The sequence below is a fragment of the Plodia interpunctella genome, chromosome 19, assembly GCF_027563975.2.
Source record: "Plodia interpunctella isolate USDA-ARS_2022_Savannah chromosome 19, ilPloInte3.2, whole genome shotgun sequence".
NCBI lineage: Eukaryota > Metazoa > Arthropoda > Insecta > Lepidoptera > Pyralidae > Plodia > Plodia interpunctella.
The window spans coordinates 6,777,007-6,792,431 of NC_071312.1; the positions used below are offsets into that span (position 1 = coordinate 6,777,007).

Below are 15,425 nucleotides of genomic sequence, written 5' to 3' on the forward strand. Positions count from 1 at the left end.
CGTGTAAATTTACATCATTATAATTATAAAATAACAGCGATAAACGCGTTAAGAACGAGACGTGGAGCACTCTAGCCTCTAAATAAAGCAGTAATGGGCCAATCAAACAAACCCGATTCGCTTATTTGTAGTTTACGATCAGAGCTAAATGCTATCCAGAAAAAGGATAAGTATTTATGAGAGCCATTATCGATAAAACCTACATTTTAGTTAAAGCTATGCTATATGTACTGGTTACATGACTTCACACATCTGATGATGTTCTGGATTTGTTTTATAGTTAGTTAAATCGCAAATCTCATGTCGCTTTTTAAAGTGAAACGTTTACAACACCGTTTTCCTGCAATCTTCAGTCGTGAAAAAGGACATAAGTATGATTAATAATAGTGTGTGTATTCTCAGTGGTTGATAATTAGGTAATTTTGACTGCTCATTCAATGTTTTTTTTATTGTTGTTATTGTAAACTAGCAGTACTCCGCAGTTCCGCCCGCACTAGCCTATGTTTGACATCAGTTTAAAAAGTATATTCCATCAAAAGTGGTTAAGGCGTGAAAACACAAGCTTTTCAGGCAGACAGACAACATTCACTAATTACTAACTTTATAACATTATGCCGGCTCCACACTACCCGCGAATAGTTCGCCAAACTTTGACTGCTTCAGTATATATTTTTGATTTTTTAAATGTATACCTAAAAGATACGCGTATGAAATCTATATGCTATAATGAAACGCGAAAGTCTAAAATTAGTTTAAAATCACGTTTCAACGATCCATAGTTTCGGTCGGACACTGGAAATAACATATTGGCTTCTGTATCGAATCACTTATTAATATAAGTGTAGATTAAAATGGCAGTATAGTGTCGGCTAAGCCCAGTCTAAACAGAGTACGGCCAGCGCGCAACAAATTAAACCAACCTCCGCCATGTATGTATCCGATCGCAGACAGATGACGTGCCGACGGAGCTTAGGGTTGCCAGCTATCCTTACTCAATTACAGGCTGAAAAAATCATGTCATCGTACAAAACCGCGTACGTATAAAACCGCATATATTATATTTCGTCAAATTAAATATATATATATATATATGATTTCGTATGAAACAGCATATTTTTTTCGCGATTATGGGGTTGCACCAATACGAAAAGTTTTTAAGTATTATCTATCACGCTTTCACGTCTAAACCGATCGGCTAATTTTGATGAAACTTAGAATAGGTAGTTAGTTATAGTTAATGACCGGAGCTCAAAGCTATCCCGGGCAACAGCTAGTATATCATATTTTCTCTTGTCATTTGTCTCAACTTATTTGCAATACCTGCTAAGGGTCCAAATCTGATTAATACACTTTGTCATCATGATCACTTTGTAAAACGATTGTAGTTTTGGGCGACCACGTAGATATTTCATAATCTTAAGTATAGGTACTTATCTTAATTTATGTAAGTATTACTTCCCTGAATCAAGAAATAAGATTAGATCAATAAAAAAGATATTAATCAGTATATAGATGTACAATATTTCAATTCAATCATTTAAAGATTGAGATTCTTGGCCCGATGATGATCAAAAATGAAATCTTAAAAATACCTACAAATAATTTTCTTGACATTTTTTTAGACACCATTGACTCTGTTACCGGGCCAGATGTCCTTGTCAATATATACATGTGTTTTGTCCTTTACCTACAGAATATAAAAGAAAACAAATAAAACGTATATTAGACGATAGACGAAGCTAAGAAGGTACCTATGTGCTTCAAACATTATCAATATATACGTAATAGTTACGTATCATTTGGCATATGACCTTTAAAGACATTTAAAGCTTAAAGCTACTTCAGATGATTTCTGTTACTAAAATATTCATAGAATGAGCCTGTCTATGATTACTCATATTGCTAGATCATGTATGAGTCATCAAGTAAATAAATCGGCGCTTAATTTATAGTCCATTAGGACGATTAGTGCTACAAATGGTGGCCCTAAATCAAAGAGATGCATCCGTCAACAAGTGCACGTTCCATTTATTGACGCAAGACAGCGCATTCGTTTGTAATTAATCCTTATAAATGCAAATCTAAAAATAAGTTGGCAACCCTAAACACCGACGGACGACACAGCTGCATCGGCCAATAGCTTATTGCTTGGACGTTCCACGTTCAAATTACATCTTGCAAATTTATTCATACGTCTATCTGAATATTTTATGACCCCTATTCCTGGAGCAGCAGCGTTCAAAGTGCTATAAAATATGTTTCTGCAGCCGTAAATTGCGAATATTTGCGTATTGGTCCCGATTAAAATGCTTCAATACAAAGCAGTGTATGAATAGAAGTCGCTTTATTACCAGTAATAGGAACATTCAATAATTCCACTACTTATAAGACTACAATGTAGAAAATTACATGCAAGAGGTGACCATCAACTGTTATAAGTTAATAGGCTGGCTATTTTGCCAAGACTAACAAATATTTATGAGAAATTAATAAAATAGTTGCTATTTTAACAACACAATAACAGATTTTTTTTGCGAATTTAAGAAAATTATGATCTATGTATTTTTATCTATATGTATATGTTATAGAATATGGTATCGTTGAGTTAGTATGCCCTAGCACAATATTGAATTTATTTTGGGGCAAACTCAATATGTACGATTTGTCCTTATAAAGTAAAAAAAAAACAAGACATAGGTACCTAATGTAAAATAATAAATTTCGTAAATACCACACAAACTTAAGACATTTTTAGACGAATGCAGTAAGCATTCTGTTCGTCTATGCCTTAATTTATCCTTATTTTTTTCTGTAATTTTATATTTAAACCATGTTAAGGTACCTGGCATGATTAGTTATCCGTCTGTACCGTCTTTTCAAAGAGCCCATTATAGATGGAAAAGGAAAAAAAATAATACCTCCATGAATCTTAACGGCCACGTCCTGAAAATCCCATGGGAGGATCTCAAAAGGCACATTTAACTCATATTTATAAATACACACTTCAGATCATTACAGCGAACCTCAAACAAATTTGATCGACAATAAAAGTGATTGCCGACCGAAAGCACTTTGGTTCCCGACTAATTGACTAGGATTTACTGTCAGATGTTAATTGCCTATATCGGCACTTCGGGGAATCGCCCACGAGTTTGTTTTGACACGTGCTAGCATGTGGCACGGCCGTGGTACTGATCAGCAGGCGAATATAATAAAAAACAATAATTTTAGGTATAATATTCTGGCATGAGATAAACCAACACTGTTTAAATATAAGTTTCTTTCCGCATTTCTCACTGGTCAAACCGTTTAATAAGCAGTTGCTTACCCTATTATTCATAATGAGCATACTTTAAGCTAATAACATGTTTTGTCCATATCGCACTTTATAATATAATTGACAGAAAGAGGCAAGACGTATTCTAACTTAGAGTATGTTTTAAGCGTTTCGGAACGATCACTGCTGTAAAGAAATGCCGAAAGAAACTAACACTGTTCGTTGTCGATGTCGCGACAGTCGATGTACTGATTGACGATATTATGAACTAGACCCGTTCCGTTCATAAAAAATGCTAGTCGTTAGCAACTTTTTGAGATATATGAATTTTTGAATAGTATAAATTTTTGAGATGTATAAAATTTAATTTTGCGCGAGAACTGAAACGCCAAAGAATCTATATCGAACCGTTAACACCGAAAATTATTTTAAAACTCATGTAGAAAAATCAACAGTACCTACTACTAACACTGCCAACACAAAATAAAACAGAGTTTGACAGTTTTACTTCAACCAGTTAAAACCGAAATTCGCTCAGATAGGTAGTTTGTGTTTATTTGGACGACTTTTAACGCTTAAGGTCGGATCTTTTCTGTCCATGTTCATAATTTTTCATTAATAATGGATTCCCTGAAATCTATTAATACAACAGAAGCCTTCATATATGAGCTGTGACATGTGTGATGGGTACTGAATAATCGATAAAATATGTAATAACTTAATGGCTTTTAGTTACCATCAATTACTAAAGTTATAGTTTGTTTGACTGAGCTCTAGTATTTCTAATTCTAAAGCCATAGGCTAGTAAATAATTTTTAAATAATTAAGTGCGTTTATGTGATTGGTTTCAGAATAGAAATATCTTGACAGCATTTCGAGTTTAATTTATACAACACTTAACTCTTTTGCTCTATTTGATTTTATAGTGAAGATTTTTTTACAAATGACATTAAAAATAAGTAACTGCTCTAGTTCCAGACGAATCGTAATACATTCTTCCGCTTACAAACATCTCATCTCACAGGCCATATGGAATTTCTAGTAGTATAAAATCTTGTGTCCTACCTACTATTCATAATTAGGTACGTTATCATCGTCAATTCAGTCCTAAAAGTCCACATAAGCCTCTCCGTATGTAAATCTAATGATGAAACCGTAGGTACAACTTCTTAAACACAATTTATTTTCATTTCTTACCTTTTTTATCATCATCCGCACTCCAAGCGTCCTTGGGCTTTGGCACCGACAGGTTCAAAGGCTGCTCCTCACATTTATAATACGGCACTTTCTCCACTTCACTCTCACTAGTCCTCACTCCACGCTGGAGCAACTGTTCCTGCAGTTTATTCTTATGCGCACTTAAACTATACTTCCTGTCATTTTGTACTTGAATACTCTTCTCGAAATAAGGCTTTTTCACATCAAAATTCCTCTTCACACTCATCAGCTGACTCACGGTCGACCGTTTTGGCTCATTACTCTCTGCATTCGATAACCCTAAGATATATTCAATTGAATGCGGTGTCGGCTTTTTCGGTGGCTTTCCGTAAACATGTGGATGCCACGACGGCTCACACATTTCCTCTTTTCTATACTCTTCTTTCCTCCCAACTTCAACATCTTCCCTATCTTCTTGTACATTTTCTTCTGAATTATCACCGTTCTGAGATTCTACCTTCTCTGTTTCATCGTCAGCTATTACCAATTCTTCGTCTTTATCTTCTTCATCTACGTTTATTTTTTCGTCAACACTGTCCTCTCTATATTGGTAGTCGTACGAATTATCATTTTGGAAATTATCTATAAGAGTTCTATCGGCTTGGTCTATTAAATTTGGCGGCACGTAATTCGAGACTACAGTTTGCATGTCTGTCTCAGAGTCTTGTCCCGATTCGGCACTCATGTGTAAAATTCAGCCACGATTTGTACGGAAATAGTGTGTCATGTTTGTTTTTATGATTGAATTAGCATTTAATAGCCACTCGGGATTGATGTTGGGGAGTTTGTTTGATGTCGGGTGCGGCTTTGAAGTCCCACGGGTTTCAGATGCTTCCTGTAACAAACAGACGCACATTGAGTGAGTCTTATTGAGTGAGTGCGCGCGCTGGAGCGAGCATTCGCGCGAATACTTGGTGCGTTTATGTGATTGGTTTCAGAATAGAAATATCTTGACAGCATTTCGAGTTTAATTTATACAACACTTAACTCTTTTGCTCTATTTGATTTTATAGTGAAGATTTTTTTATAAATGACATTAAAAATAAGAAACTGTATAGTTCCAGACGAATCGTAATACATTCTTCCGCTTACAAACATCTCATCTCACAGGCCATATGGAATTTCTAGTAGTATAAAATCTTGTGTCCTACCTACCTATTTGATCATCTATAAATGTATGTTATCCGTGTCGAATCTCGTATAAACTGAGCGGTTTATGAGTAACACAGTTTTGATCACCATCATCTAAAGGTGCGATAAATAATACACTTTAGAATGCATATAATATCTTTGTCTCATTTACTGCCAAGAATTTGATACAACATTGAGACGCTATCGTTCCCCAGTTAGGGCTGCCAACAGCCACACACCGATCTTGTCCGATGTTTTCATGCGCGTTAGTTAGTGTTTCTAGTTTTGTCAGTTCCATGTAAAAATCAGGCAGTATTTCACGTGAAATGCAAATTTTAGCCCATTTAGTACTTACAAGCTTTCATTATAGAGAACAGATAGACAGACAGATGTGAACGAAAAATTGTTTATATAAATAATACCAGCATAACAGACAAGTATTTGTATTTTCGACAATACTCGCTTGCCTATGAAGCAATGTTAGACATATTTTTTAAGCCCAATGCTGTACAATAATATACATTTCATTTTGTATGAATAAATGATAATATTTAAATTTCTAATGTCATCTCAGTTTAATGAATATTCCCGTGGAAATCTCCAGCGGCAATATACATATACATATATATATAAAAAACAAATATACCGTTTAATTAACAAATACTATAGATTTGGAAATTACAGATACCTGACACAATGAAATGAACAATGCAATAAATCGGTAAATGTTCGGAATTTTAGCTGAAATATCTACAAAAACCCTGCAACACCGAATTGAGCAGACTTAAGTTATAGTGAGCACAGAATTACCACTCTTTGTCTTATTTTAAAATTTGGGAAAAGAAAAAAATATTTAATGTAGGAAATTATTTTTTTAGCCTTTAATATAAGAATAATTCTTTTTTAGTAGTTTGAAAAATGAAAAACACCACATATCCTACTTCGTACTCTACTAAAGGAAGAAGACGAAGGAAATGAGATTAATGTAGTAAGGATTAAATATTCATTAATCAATTAGTTTCTATTATCGGACGATAATAGAAACTAATTGATATTCTAATACCTGACACATTAGTCATTAGATTATTAGTTCTTTAATCGGACACTGGAAAAAATCCAAAAGACATATAATAACAACACATACTAGCCAAAATTGTTAGAAATTTCAATGCGTGCGATTTGGTCAAAGAAATTAAATTTTACAGAAATACTTAAGTTCCCTAGGGCACATCTTAATAATACTTACTTATATTTAGGTGTGATATGGAGTGGTCTTATTCTAGGGCGGGCCCACACATCTCTACAGCTAGAAGGAAAGATTTATTAGTAGAGTTTCTCTTCTGTTTTTTCGTAATTTGTTGAGTGAGTATGTAACATTTGCGGAGCGCGTGCAATGTATCGCCGACATCTCGCTTTGTTTCAATTTGTACGTAGGGTTGTGATGTAAACACAACAAAACCTATATATATATATACATATGTATATATAGCGATACAATATCCTTATATATATATATAAGGACAAATCACACAGATTGAGCTAGCCCCAAAGTAAGTTCTAGACTTGTGTTATGGCATAGTAACACAACGATACTATATTCTATAACATATACATATAGATAAACATCCAAGACCCGGGCCAATCAGAAAAATATAATTTTCCATCATAACCCAACCGGAGATCGAACCCGGGACCTCTCGGTTCAGGGGCAAGCACTTTACATTTCGTTGCAAATGAACTAGTGTTATACCAGTAATATACTAGTGTTATACCAGTAATATACTAGTGTTATACCAGTAATATACTAGTGTTATACCAGTAATATACTGGTGTTATACCAGTAATATACTAGTGTTATACCAGTGTTTGCAATAACACACTCGAGTGCCTTATTGAACTTATTTTTTTACTTGTTTGTACTCTCTCAGCTTATTCTTTATTTAAACTGTGGTTAACGGTGCTGGTTTTATATTTACGTTAAACTATGGTCTTACATTGTATATATATCATAATACCGTAAAATTTTGTTGACCCCAATAAAAGAAAAAAAAAAACTTTTGTGTTACTGTGAAGACTTCTCTGTTTCATACTGTCATCCTAATCCTAACTATACCTATTTATGCTAATACTAATAATATAATATACTTACAATACCTCTAAGCTAGTATATATATGAGGATATTATGTTGATCCACCCTAACTAATATTTTAAATGCGAAAGTAATTTTGTTTGTTACCTATTCACATACTTAATCTACTCAACCAATCTCCTTGAAATTTTGCATACACGTAGTTTGAAGTATGGAGAAGGACATAGGGTGCCTTTCATCCCGGAAAATTAACGCGTGCGAAGCCGCGGGCAAAAGCTAGATACTATATAATTGTTACTTAGCTGTGGTTTTCCTAAATAGATAAATTATAAATCAATATATAATATATCGATATACTTAATAAATCAATTAATTAACAGATTGGTGTCACGTATGGTGAAGCGGTGGTGGTGTAATGGTTAAGACGCCCGCCTGTGGATCGAAAGGTCCCAAGTTCGAATCCTGCTCGTGCCACATGAGTTTGTATACCAACTTGACTCATATATATTAGTTTTCATCGAACACCACTTGATTCCGGTGAAGGAAAACATCGCGAGGAAACCTGCACAATGGTTGATTTTTATTAAACTTGTGTGTGAAATGGAGAAGGCATTGGCAACCACTCCATTGATAATGCCAAGAAAGTTGTTGTGTGTGTTTCGTTCCACGTAATAATGACGACCCTCAACCGTAAGGAATACGACTATGAAGAAATATACCTATGGTAACCAACCCTGGTTTGGTTTCCAATAAAAATCAATCAACAGTGACGATGAGAGGAAAACGGTTGTTTCATTCATGCGAAGGGGCGACCGAGGGTGGCTAGTGACGAGACGTGTTGTCGATATTGTGGAGAAAATTATCGACGTTTTCTTCATATAATAACAAGTAGGTAGCATTTCATAAATTAATGAAAAATCAATAAAAACAAATAATAAGATTGAAAAAAGAAACACGTTCAATGAAGTTTTAGCGAAATCATTGTTTGAAACTACTTACTACGTATCGTCAACACAGCACATGAACCTACCCAAATTCATTGCAAATTCGCCGCTATTACCGCAACATAGAGGTTTATACAGGGTAACTTGATGCGCTGTTGACTGTGTACGTATTATGTTATAAATAAAAGTAAAAGGTAAGTAAGAATTTCAAGAAAAAAATATTTTATTGAGATTATGAACCAACAAGAATGATTATATTAACTAGCTGCGCCCAGGGGCTTTGCTCCCGTGAAAATTTTGGAATAAATGTACCCTATGTGTTATTCCAGGTTGTATTCTACCCGTGTACCAAATTTCATAACAATCCGTCCAGTAGATTTTGCGTGAAAGTATAACAAACACACACATTCATCCTCACAAACTTTCGCGTTTATTATGGTAGGATATACAAAAGGAAAATGTTGCCATGTACATTTTAAGTGTATACAATAAAGGTACGTCACTATCATCGTGGGGTTAGAGATTAAGTTACGTTCAGTGCGCATGGACGATGCACGAATACGTATGATGTTGCACTATGCTGCGGTAAATCTATTAATGTTTACTGCAATATTAGATGCCCTGTTTGGTACAAAATACCTACACGAAATTAAGAAGAAATACATATTTAAATACTACAGAAACAGGTTATCATTTACACTTATATCAAATTGATTTAATTTCATGATATTTACTAAATCCATCCATATATACTAAATATTATACCTAAATGTGAAAGTCTGTTTGTCTGTTCCGCTTTCACGGCTAAACCAAAAGAGCGATTTTGATAAAATTTCATGAGCACGTAGTTAAAGACCCCCGTTCAAATGTATACCTACTATTTTTTTTTTCAAAAATCAACCCCAATGTGATTATATTGGGCGGTGAAAATTTGTATGCAAATCATGTCTGTTCCGCTTTCACAGAGGATATCACGCGGGCGAAACCGCGTGCATAAGATTAATAAAGACAATACAAAAAGTACATACATGGATGGATGGAATTTTAAATTTGCAAACTCATAAAAGTCAATATGTATCTACATGAATAGATTAAAATTCTCTAGGTATATGTAGTTTTTAAACCAATCACGTCTATGTGTGTCAGACGTCATTAAATTATTTATTAATTTTCCTTTATATAAAAAAAACTAATTTACTATGATAAAACCACATAAAACTTATTTTAGCAAATAACAAAGTTAGTCGTTCTATTTTACAAATACGTAAGCAATTTATTAATTGTATTTATTTCTATAATTTAAATTAAGTAAGCATACTTAACTTAATCGGCTTACAACGATAAATAGATATATGTATTATATAGGCCATTTAGTTTTATTGACGTCAATGGCTTATAGATATGTAAGCAAAAACCGACGCGGCGCGTTGCATATATGTCTAAATAATGCTGTTCTTTTTAACAATGTCGGTGTAATTTACAATACAACGTCAATTATAATTATTATTGATTACAATTTTTAATACACTCAGAAAAAAACAAAAATATTTCTCAATAAAAGCTTTTTCGCTTTCATATCGCTTTCATTTCACTCAAATAATTAAAAAAACAAACTTTCGTTTTGACTAACATCATTCAAACATATCGAATCATTAAAGTTGCTTGAAAATATGGCGTAATTATAGAACTAATTTCCTGTACATTATTCTCAAACATGTTAATAATTTCTTTAAAGTCTTTAGCAAAGCCGCGTTGTCGTTATAAACTTTAGCGATAAATTCTGAAATCAAAGATCAAACCACTATAATTAAGGAAGCGTGACTATTAACACTGCCATTTATTTAAAAAAAATGTTCTGTCAAAATCTCGCCGCATAATTATTTGATACCACAAACTGGATGTTTCCTATGACGGAAAATTAAAAAGAAAATTATGCCATCAAATATTGTCTCGTTCGAAATTTGAAATTTCTGTATAGAGATGGGGAATAGGGTTTATAATTCAATATGAATCGATATGCAAACGAGCTATCGAGTCGCCGGTTGTATCAAAGGGCCCACACACGATGCCGTCGGAACTTCCGCGACTTTGTACGTGGCCGGTCCCACATCGTTATCGATTAATGTCATAATCTGTTCAACCAAATTGGTTATAACGGTAATTCAGTTAATTTTACTTCCAGGATGAATCAGCTAAGATTAAAGATGAGTTTTCAGCTGTTAAAGTTACTCGTATCTTATAGAGTAAATAAACAGAGTCAAAGTCTCATTAAGCAGGTGCTTTCTGATTCAGAAAACTATGTGAACGGATATCGATTGCTTCTGTATTATTCAGTTGCTAAGTTAAAAATTAGCTGGCCTGATTTTATAAATCAATCTATTGGTGATTTGTTCAAGTGATAAAGTAATTTAATTTCTAATTTAATATTGTCACTATTAATTAAATGTACTAATTTTAAACTTGCCGACTAATTAGATGTTTTATTGTTATTGTTTTAAACGGTTTGTTTTCTCTATGTAAATTATGTATACTATATACGGAACACGCAATAACGCATCAACAACACATCCTTAAACCAACATGGCCGACAATCACGAGCTATCAGACTATATCAATCTCCCCGTATCTCTAGTCCGGCGACGATCGCAATCAATTAGTATTACATTATTCGGAACAATTACACGTTAATTCGATATTTATCGATTGTATCATCGAAACAATCGATTTTAGTGCTTGCCAGAATGCACTGCATCATAAAACAATAGGAAGGTAACTAAAAGTATTACGTACTTATACAGGACTTTTTTTTTAGTTTGTTACAGAATATTACATAGATAAGAAGTAGTAAGATACGGAACTTATTATGGATAGACTCCGAATACAAGGAAACCATTCACTTTAATTAAAAGTGACTGGATGATATCTGACATAATATTATTGGAAACGAAGCTCATCTCATTAATTTAATCTAATCTTATTCTCCAACGATCCGTTGGCGAATCACATAATTCCCTCATTATTTTTTTTATTAACTGTCAATTTCTCTGTAAAGCTCAATGACGCAGCGGTTAGTGCACTCGACCTACGATAGTGGTGGTTAAGTAACTCTTACAATGGTCGGTCATTGGATGGGTAACCGAATATGTTATTATCTTGAGCTCCTCCGTGCTTCGGTAGGCACGTAAACCGTTGGTCAGTCCCGGTTGTATTTGCAGTCGTTAAAACCCGCCAATCCTCATTGGGCCCGCGTGATGGGTCATGACCCATACTCCTTATCCATCCATAAGAAAGGCCTATGATCCAGCTGTGGGGACGTTTATATGGCTATTGATAAGTTTTAATTGTCAATTTTATATTATCTGCGACGTTTATAAAATTTGGAACAATAATATTATTAAGATTGATAACCATTTACCTTAATAGAAATAGTACTTACATATAATATTACTTAATATGAAGCAGAGAGGAAGCTCCGACAGTTTACAGCTAAGGAAGGCACCCGAGAAATGACAAGATACCTAGTCACTTAATATGATGTTTATCATCTGATGTGCCAAATTGGTAATAAATCCGCGCGCCCTCATTGATCCAATAAAATATCGCGCGCTTTTTAACATTTTCACAGATTACGTTCATTCATGATATAAGCATATACTTAAATAAACTTTTCTTACATAAACTTAAAGTTCACTTACACACGTTAAAATTTTACTTGAATAGTTATAGTTATGTTCAAAACAAATGTTTACGTCTTTGTTATAAATAAAGTAATTTATATCACGCGAGTATTTTTATCAATACTTTTTTCAATAATTTTATTGAACAGTTGATTCCCTCATAACTTTATCTAATAGTTTAAAAAATCTCGCTTAATTAGAAAACGCCATTAAAACAATCTTAACTAGCTCAATTAATTGGTGACAAGACAAGAATGCCTACTGGTTTTGTTTATATAATCACAAGATCTTATCTCGATTCAATAAAACTTCGATCTCATTAGACTTAATTAACGAGTTCTAAATTAATTTCTCTTTCCACTCACCTCAATCGTGTTATATCCGGCTGATCACTATAACATCACTACACTGTTTAAAAATATTATATATCACAAAAAAGTAAAAACGTCAAATTTGAATTTAGAATAATTCGTGACAGTTTAAACTCAACCGAATTGATAGCGTATTAAGGCGCGAACTAAAGACGAGCGATTCCGATGAAGCAACGTATGCGACGAGCGGATCGTTCTTGTGCACAAGTAACGTTGTACTGACGGCCTCACTGAAGCCAAAGCTTGATCCGTGTGGGTGCGATAGTGTGCGAAGAGGACGGCTAGATGGCTGTTAACGCGGCGATCCTCACAGTTAGACTAACTCACATCCAAATCGCTTAATTTTATGAGTTGTTGCCTTCTCCACCCCCTCACTGTAGGCCGAAGATGTGACCTTTGCAAGGCGGCCACAATAACCAAAGATAATTTTCTTTAACAGTTTTTCCTTAATACTCAAAATCTTACACGTGAAGCAGTTTGTAATACTATAGCTATATTCAGGAGGCATGTGTTTAGGAAATCATATTTTAACTTAACCACGTCACCTTAGTCTCAACATAAATTTCTAGATAATTAAAATGTTTATTCCACAGACTGCGCACGTTAAGTAACCATTTAACTTATTTATCTTTTCATATCAGGCGCTTATTTCCCATATCACATATTTAATTACCAATATCACGGATTTAAAACACTAATACGATTTTATCTGTTAAAATTAATGATAAAGACGGTACAAATACGTACGACCAACAGCACATTTAACAACACAAATCGTTGATAATTCGTCGTTATTACTGCAGGGAGTTAAAAACAGGGCTATATGACTTGCTGTTGACTATACCTTAAGCAAAGGAAAAATATTGGTATCTGTTATACTTAGTTAAATCGTTTGATAAGTGGATAATCGTCGGGATGATGTAAAACAAATAATTAATTGTGCATTTATTTGTTAATAATACTTTGGCAATCTTTTTTTTATTTATCAATATATATGAAATTATATATTATCGCAGACAGTTTATCTCAATTAATGTTTTTATCACTTGAAAGAAAGGAATAGGACCTGTTGCTCATAATCACCTACCATTTTGAACTCTTTACTCCTGGGGCACTGGCCTATTATTCATCTAGTGATAGTAAATTGTAGTCCAATTACCTACTTGAACTAAAATATTGAGAAGTCTTAATTATCAAATATCACTTGTCAAAGACTTGATGAAAAATATTGCAGTAACCTGATTGTAATTGAAACAATTATTGATTTTTTTATTTCATAATCTGACATCGAAAATGTTTCTCATTTTTCAATATTCAATTATTTTCAGTTGGCTACTTTCCAACAAATTAAATAGGATACTTTTGTCTAATGTCAAATAGAAAAAAAATATATGGAGCTTGTATGACATTTTATGACGTCACAATTTTGGTGCCAAAAAGTATTCCTAAAAAATCAAAGTATGATGATAATAAAAAAAAGTTGAATCACGTAACATAACAACATTTTTCCCCTCTTGCTTTACGTGACATTTAATAATCATGTTTGGTCATATAAATAATTTTATGCCAATCATTGATTTGCTTTTCAACAGAAAAAAATCTAATTTTTCTTGTTTGTCTGTTTTTATTTTTCTAATTTGTCTCTTTTTCTAATCAAGTGTGTTGTTGCTGATATAGATGTCAGATTTTATTCAAACAACCTAGACGCATCTTACATGGCCTTTACGTCTACCTACTGCTATCTAATGGTAAGTAGTCGCATATATATTAGTAATCTAAACAATCAACCTGTTTGCAGGTTTCTTCACGATGTTTTCCATCACCGGAAGTAAGTGGTCTATAAAAGCAGATTTGTATTCAAACAGTAGTGTCACAAAATATATTCTTCAAATAAAAAGACGTCCCGACAAGGTCACGTAGCGCGAAGCATTTAGCGCCGTTACAGTAGCAATAACTCAGCGCGGAAATCACGTCATCGCTCTATTACTGTACAATACAGGGAAAGCTCGCACACTGGTTTAGTGTGCGTGCTACGAGGAGATTGTGTGTACGCTCGAGACCAGTGCATCTTTTTTGAGATATGGTAGCAATATTGGGTCAATTATTATAATGCTATCAGATTTATGAATTAGTAATTTATATTTAATAGCCTTTATTAATGTGCATGCCAGTGTTGCCAGTAAATGTATGAAACCGTTATGTACTTTACCTTACCTAGTGTAATCTAAATTAATTAATTTGAGAGTGGAGAAAAAAAATAAAACGAAACAACAAATACACAGTCAAGCCAATTAAGAATTTATATGATGTAAATCGTTAATCGCACTTCACTCAATATTGTATGTATATTATGAAACAAGAATAAAAGTTGTAATAAACTCTCGCATTGCTTTCAATAATCAATGTCTGTGCTTTCAATCGTAGATTATAAGAAATTTGTGCGTCATCACGTCAGCTATGGCGTGTGATAGTACTCGAGCCACGCAATGAAACATTAATTTTAACATGTACTTAAAAAAATATAACAAATATGTTTGACCTCGAGCCGATAACTATATCTATTCCAGATTTTATCAAAAATGGTCCGGTCATTTAGCTGTGAAAGCGTGACTGGCAGACTTTCGCATTTGTAATATTACTATAATAAGTATAGACATGGCTTCTCTCACTATATTCAATATTGATTGCAAGAAATGTGTGCGTCACGATGACAGTAT

At 33.6% G+C, this 15,425-nt stretch overlaps 1 protein-coding gene across 2 annotated transcripts in view; it reads right to left on the minus strand.

Moving 5' to 3' along the window:
• The window catches only part of NK7.1, a 64,541-nt gene extending 51,507 nt beyond the window's left edge, over positions 1–13,034 (minus strand). The window contains exons 1-3 of one of the 2 annotated variants that reach the window (XM_053759572.2): positions 12,703–13,034; positions 6,873–6,932; positions 4,475–5,330 (exon numbers count right to left, since the gene is read on the minus strand). In XM_053759572.2, the coding sequence (XP_053615547.1) occupies positions 4,475–5,180 (706 nt within the window). In that variant the 5' untranslated portion in view covers positions 5,181–5,330; positions 6,873–6,932; positions 12,703–13,034. The remainder of the gene's footprint in view (positions 1–4,474; positions 5,331–6,872; positions 6,933–12,702) is intronic. The other variant, XM_053759571.2, reaches the window with a different exon arrangement.
• Between the last annotated feature and the right edge of the window lie 2,391 nt (positions 13,035–15,425).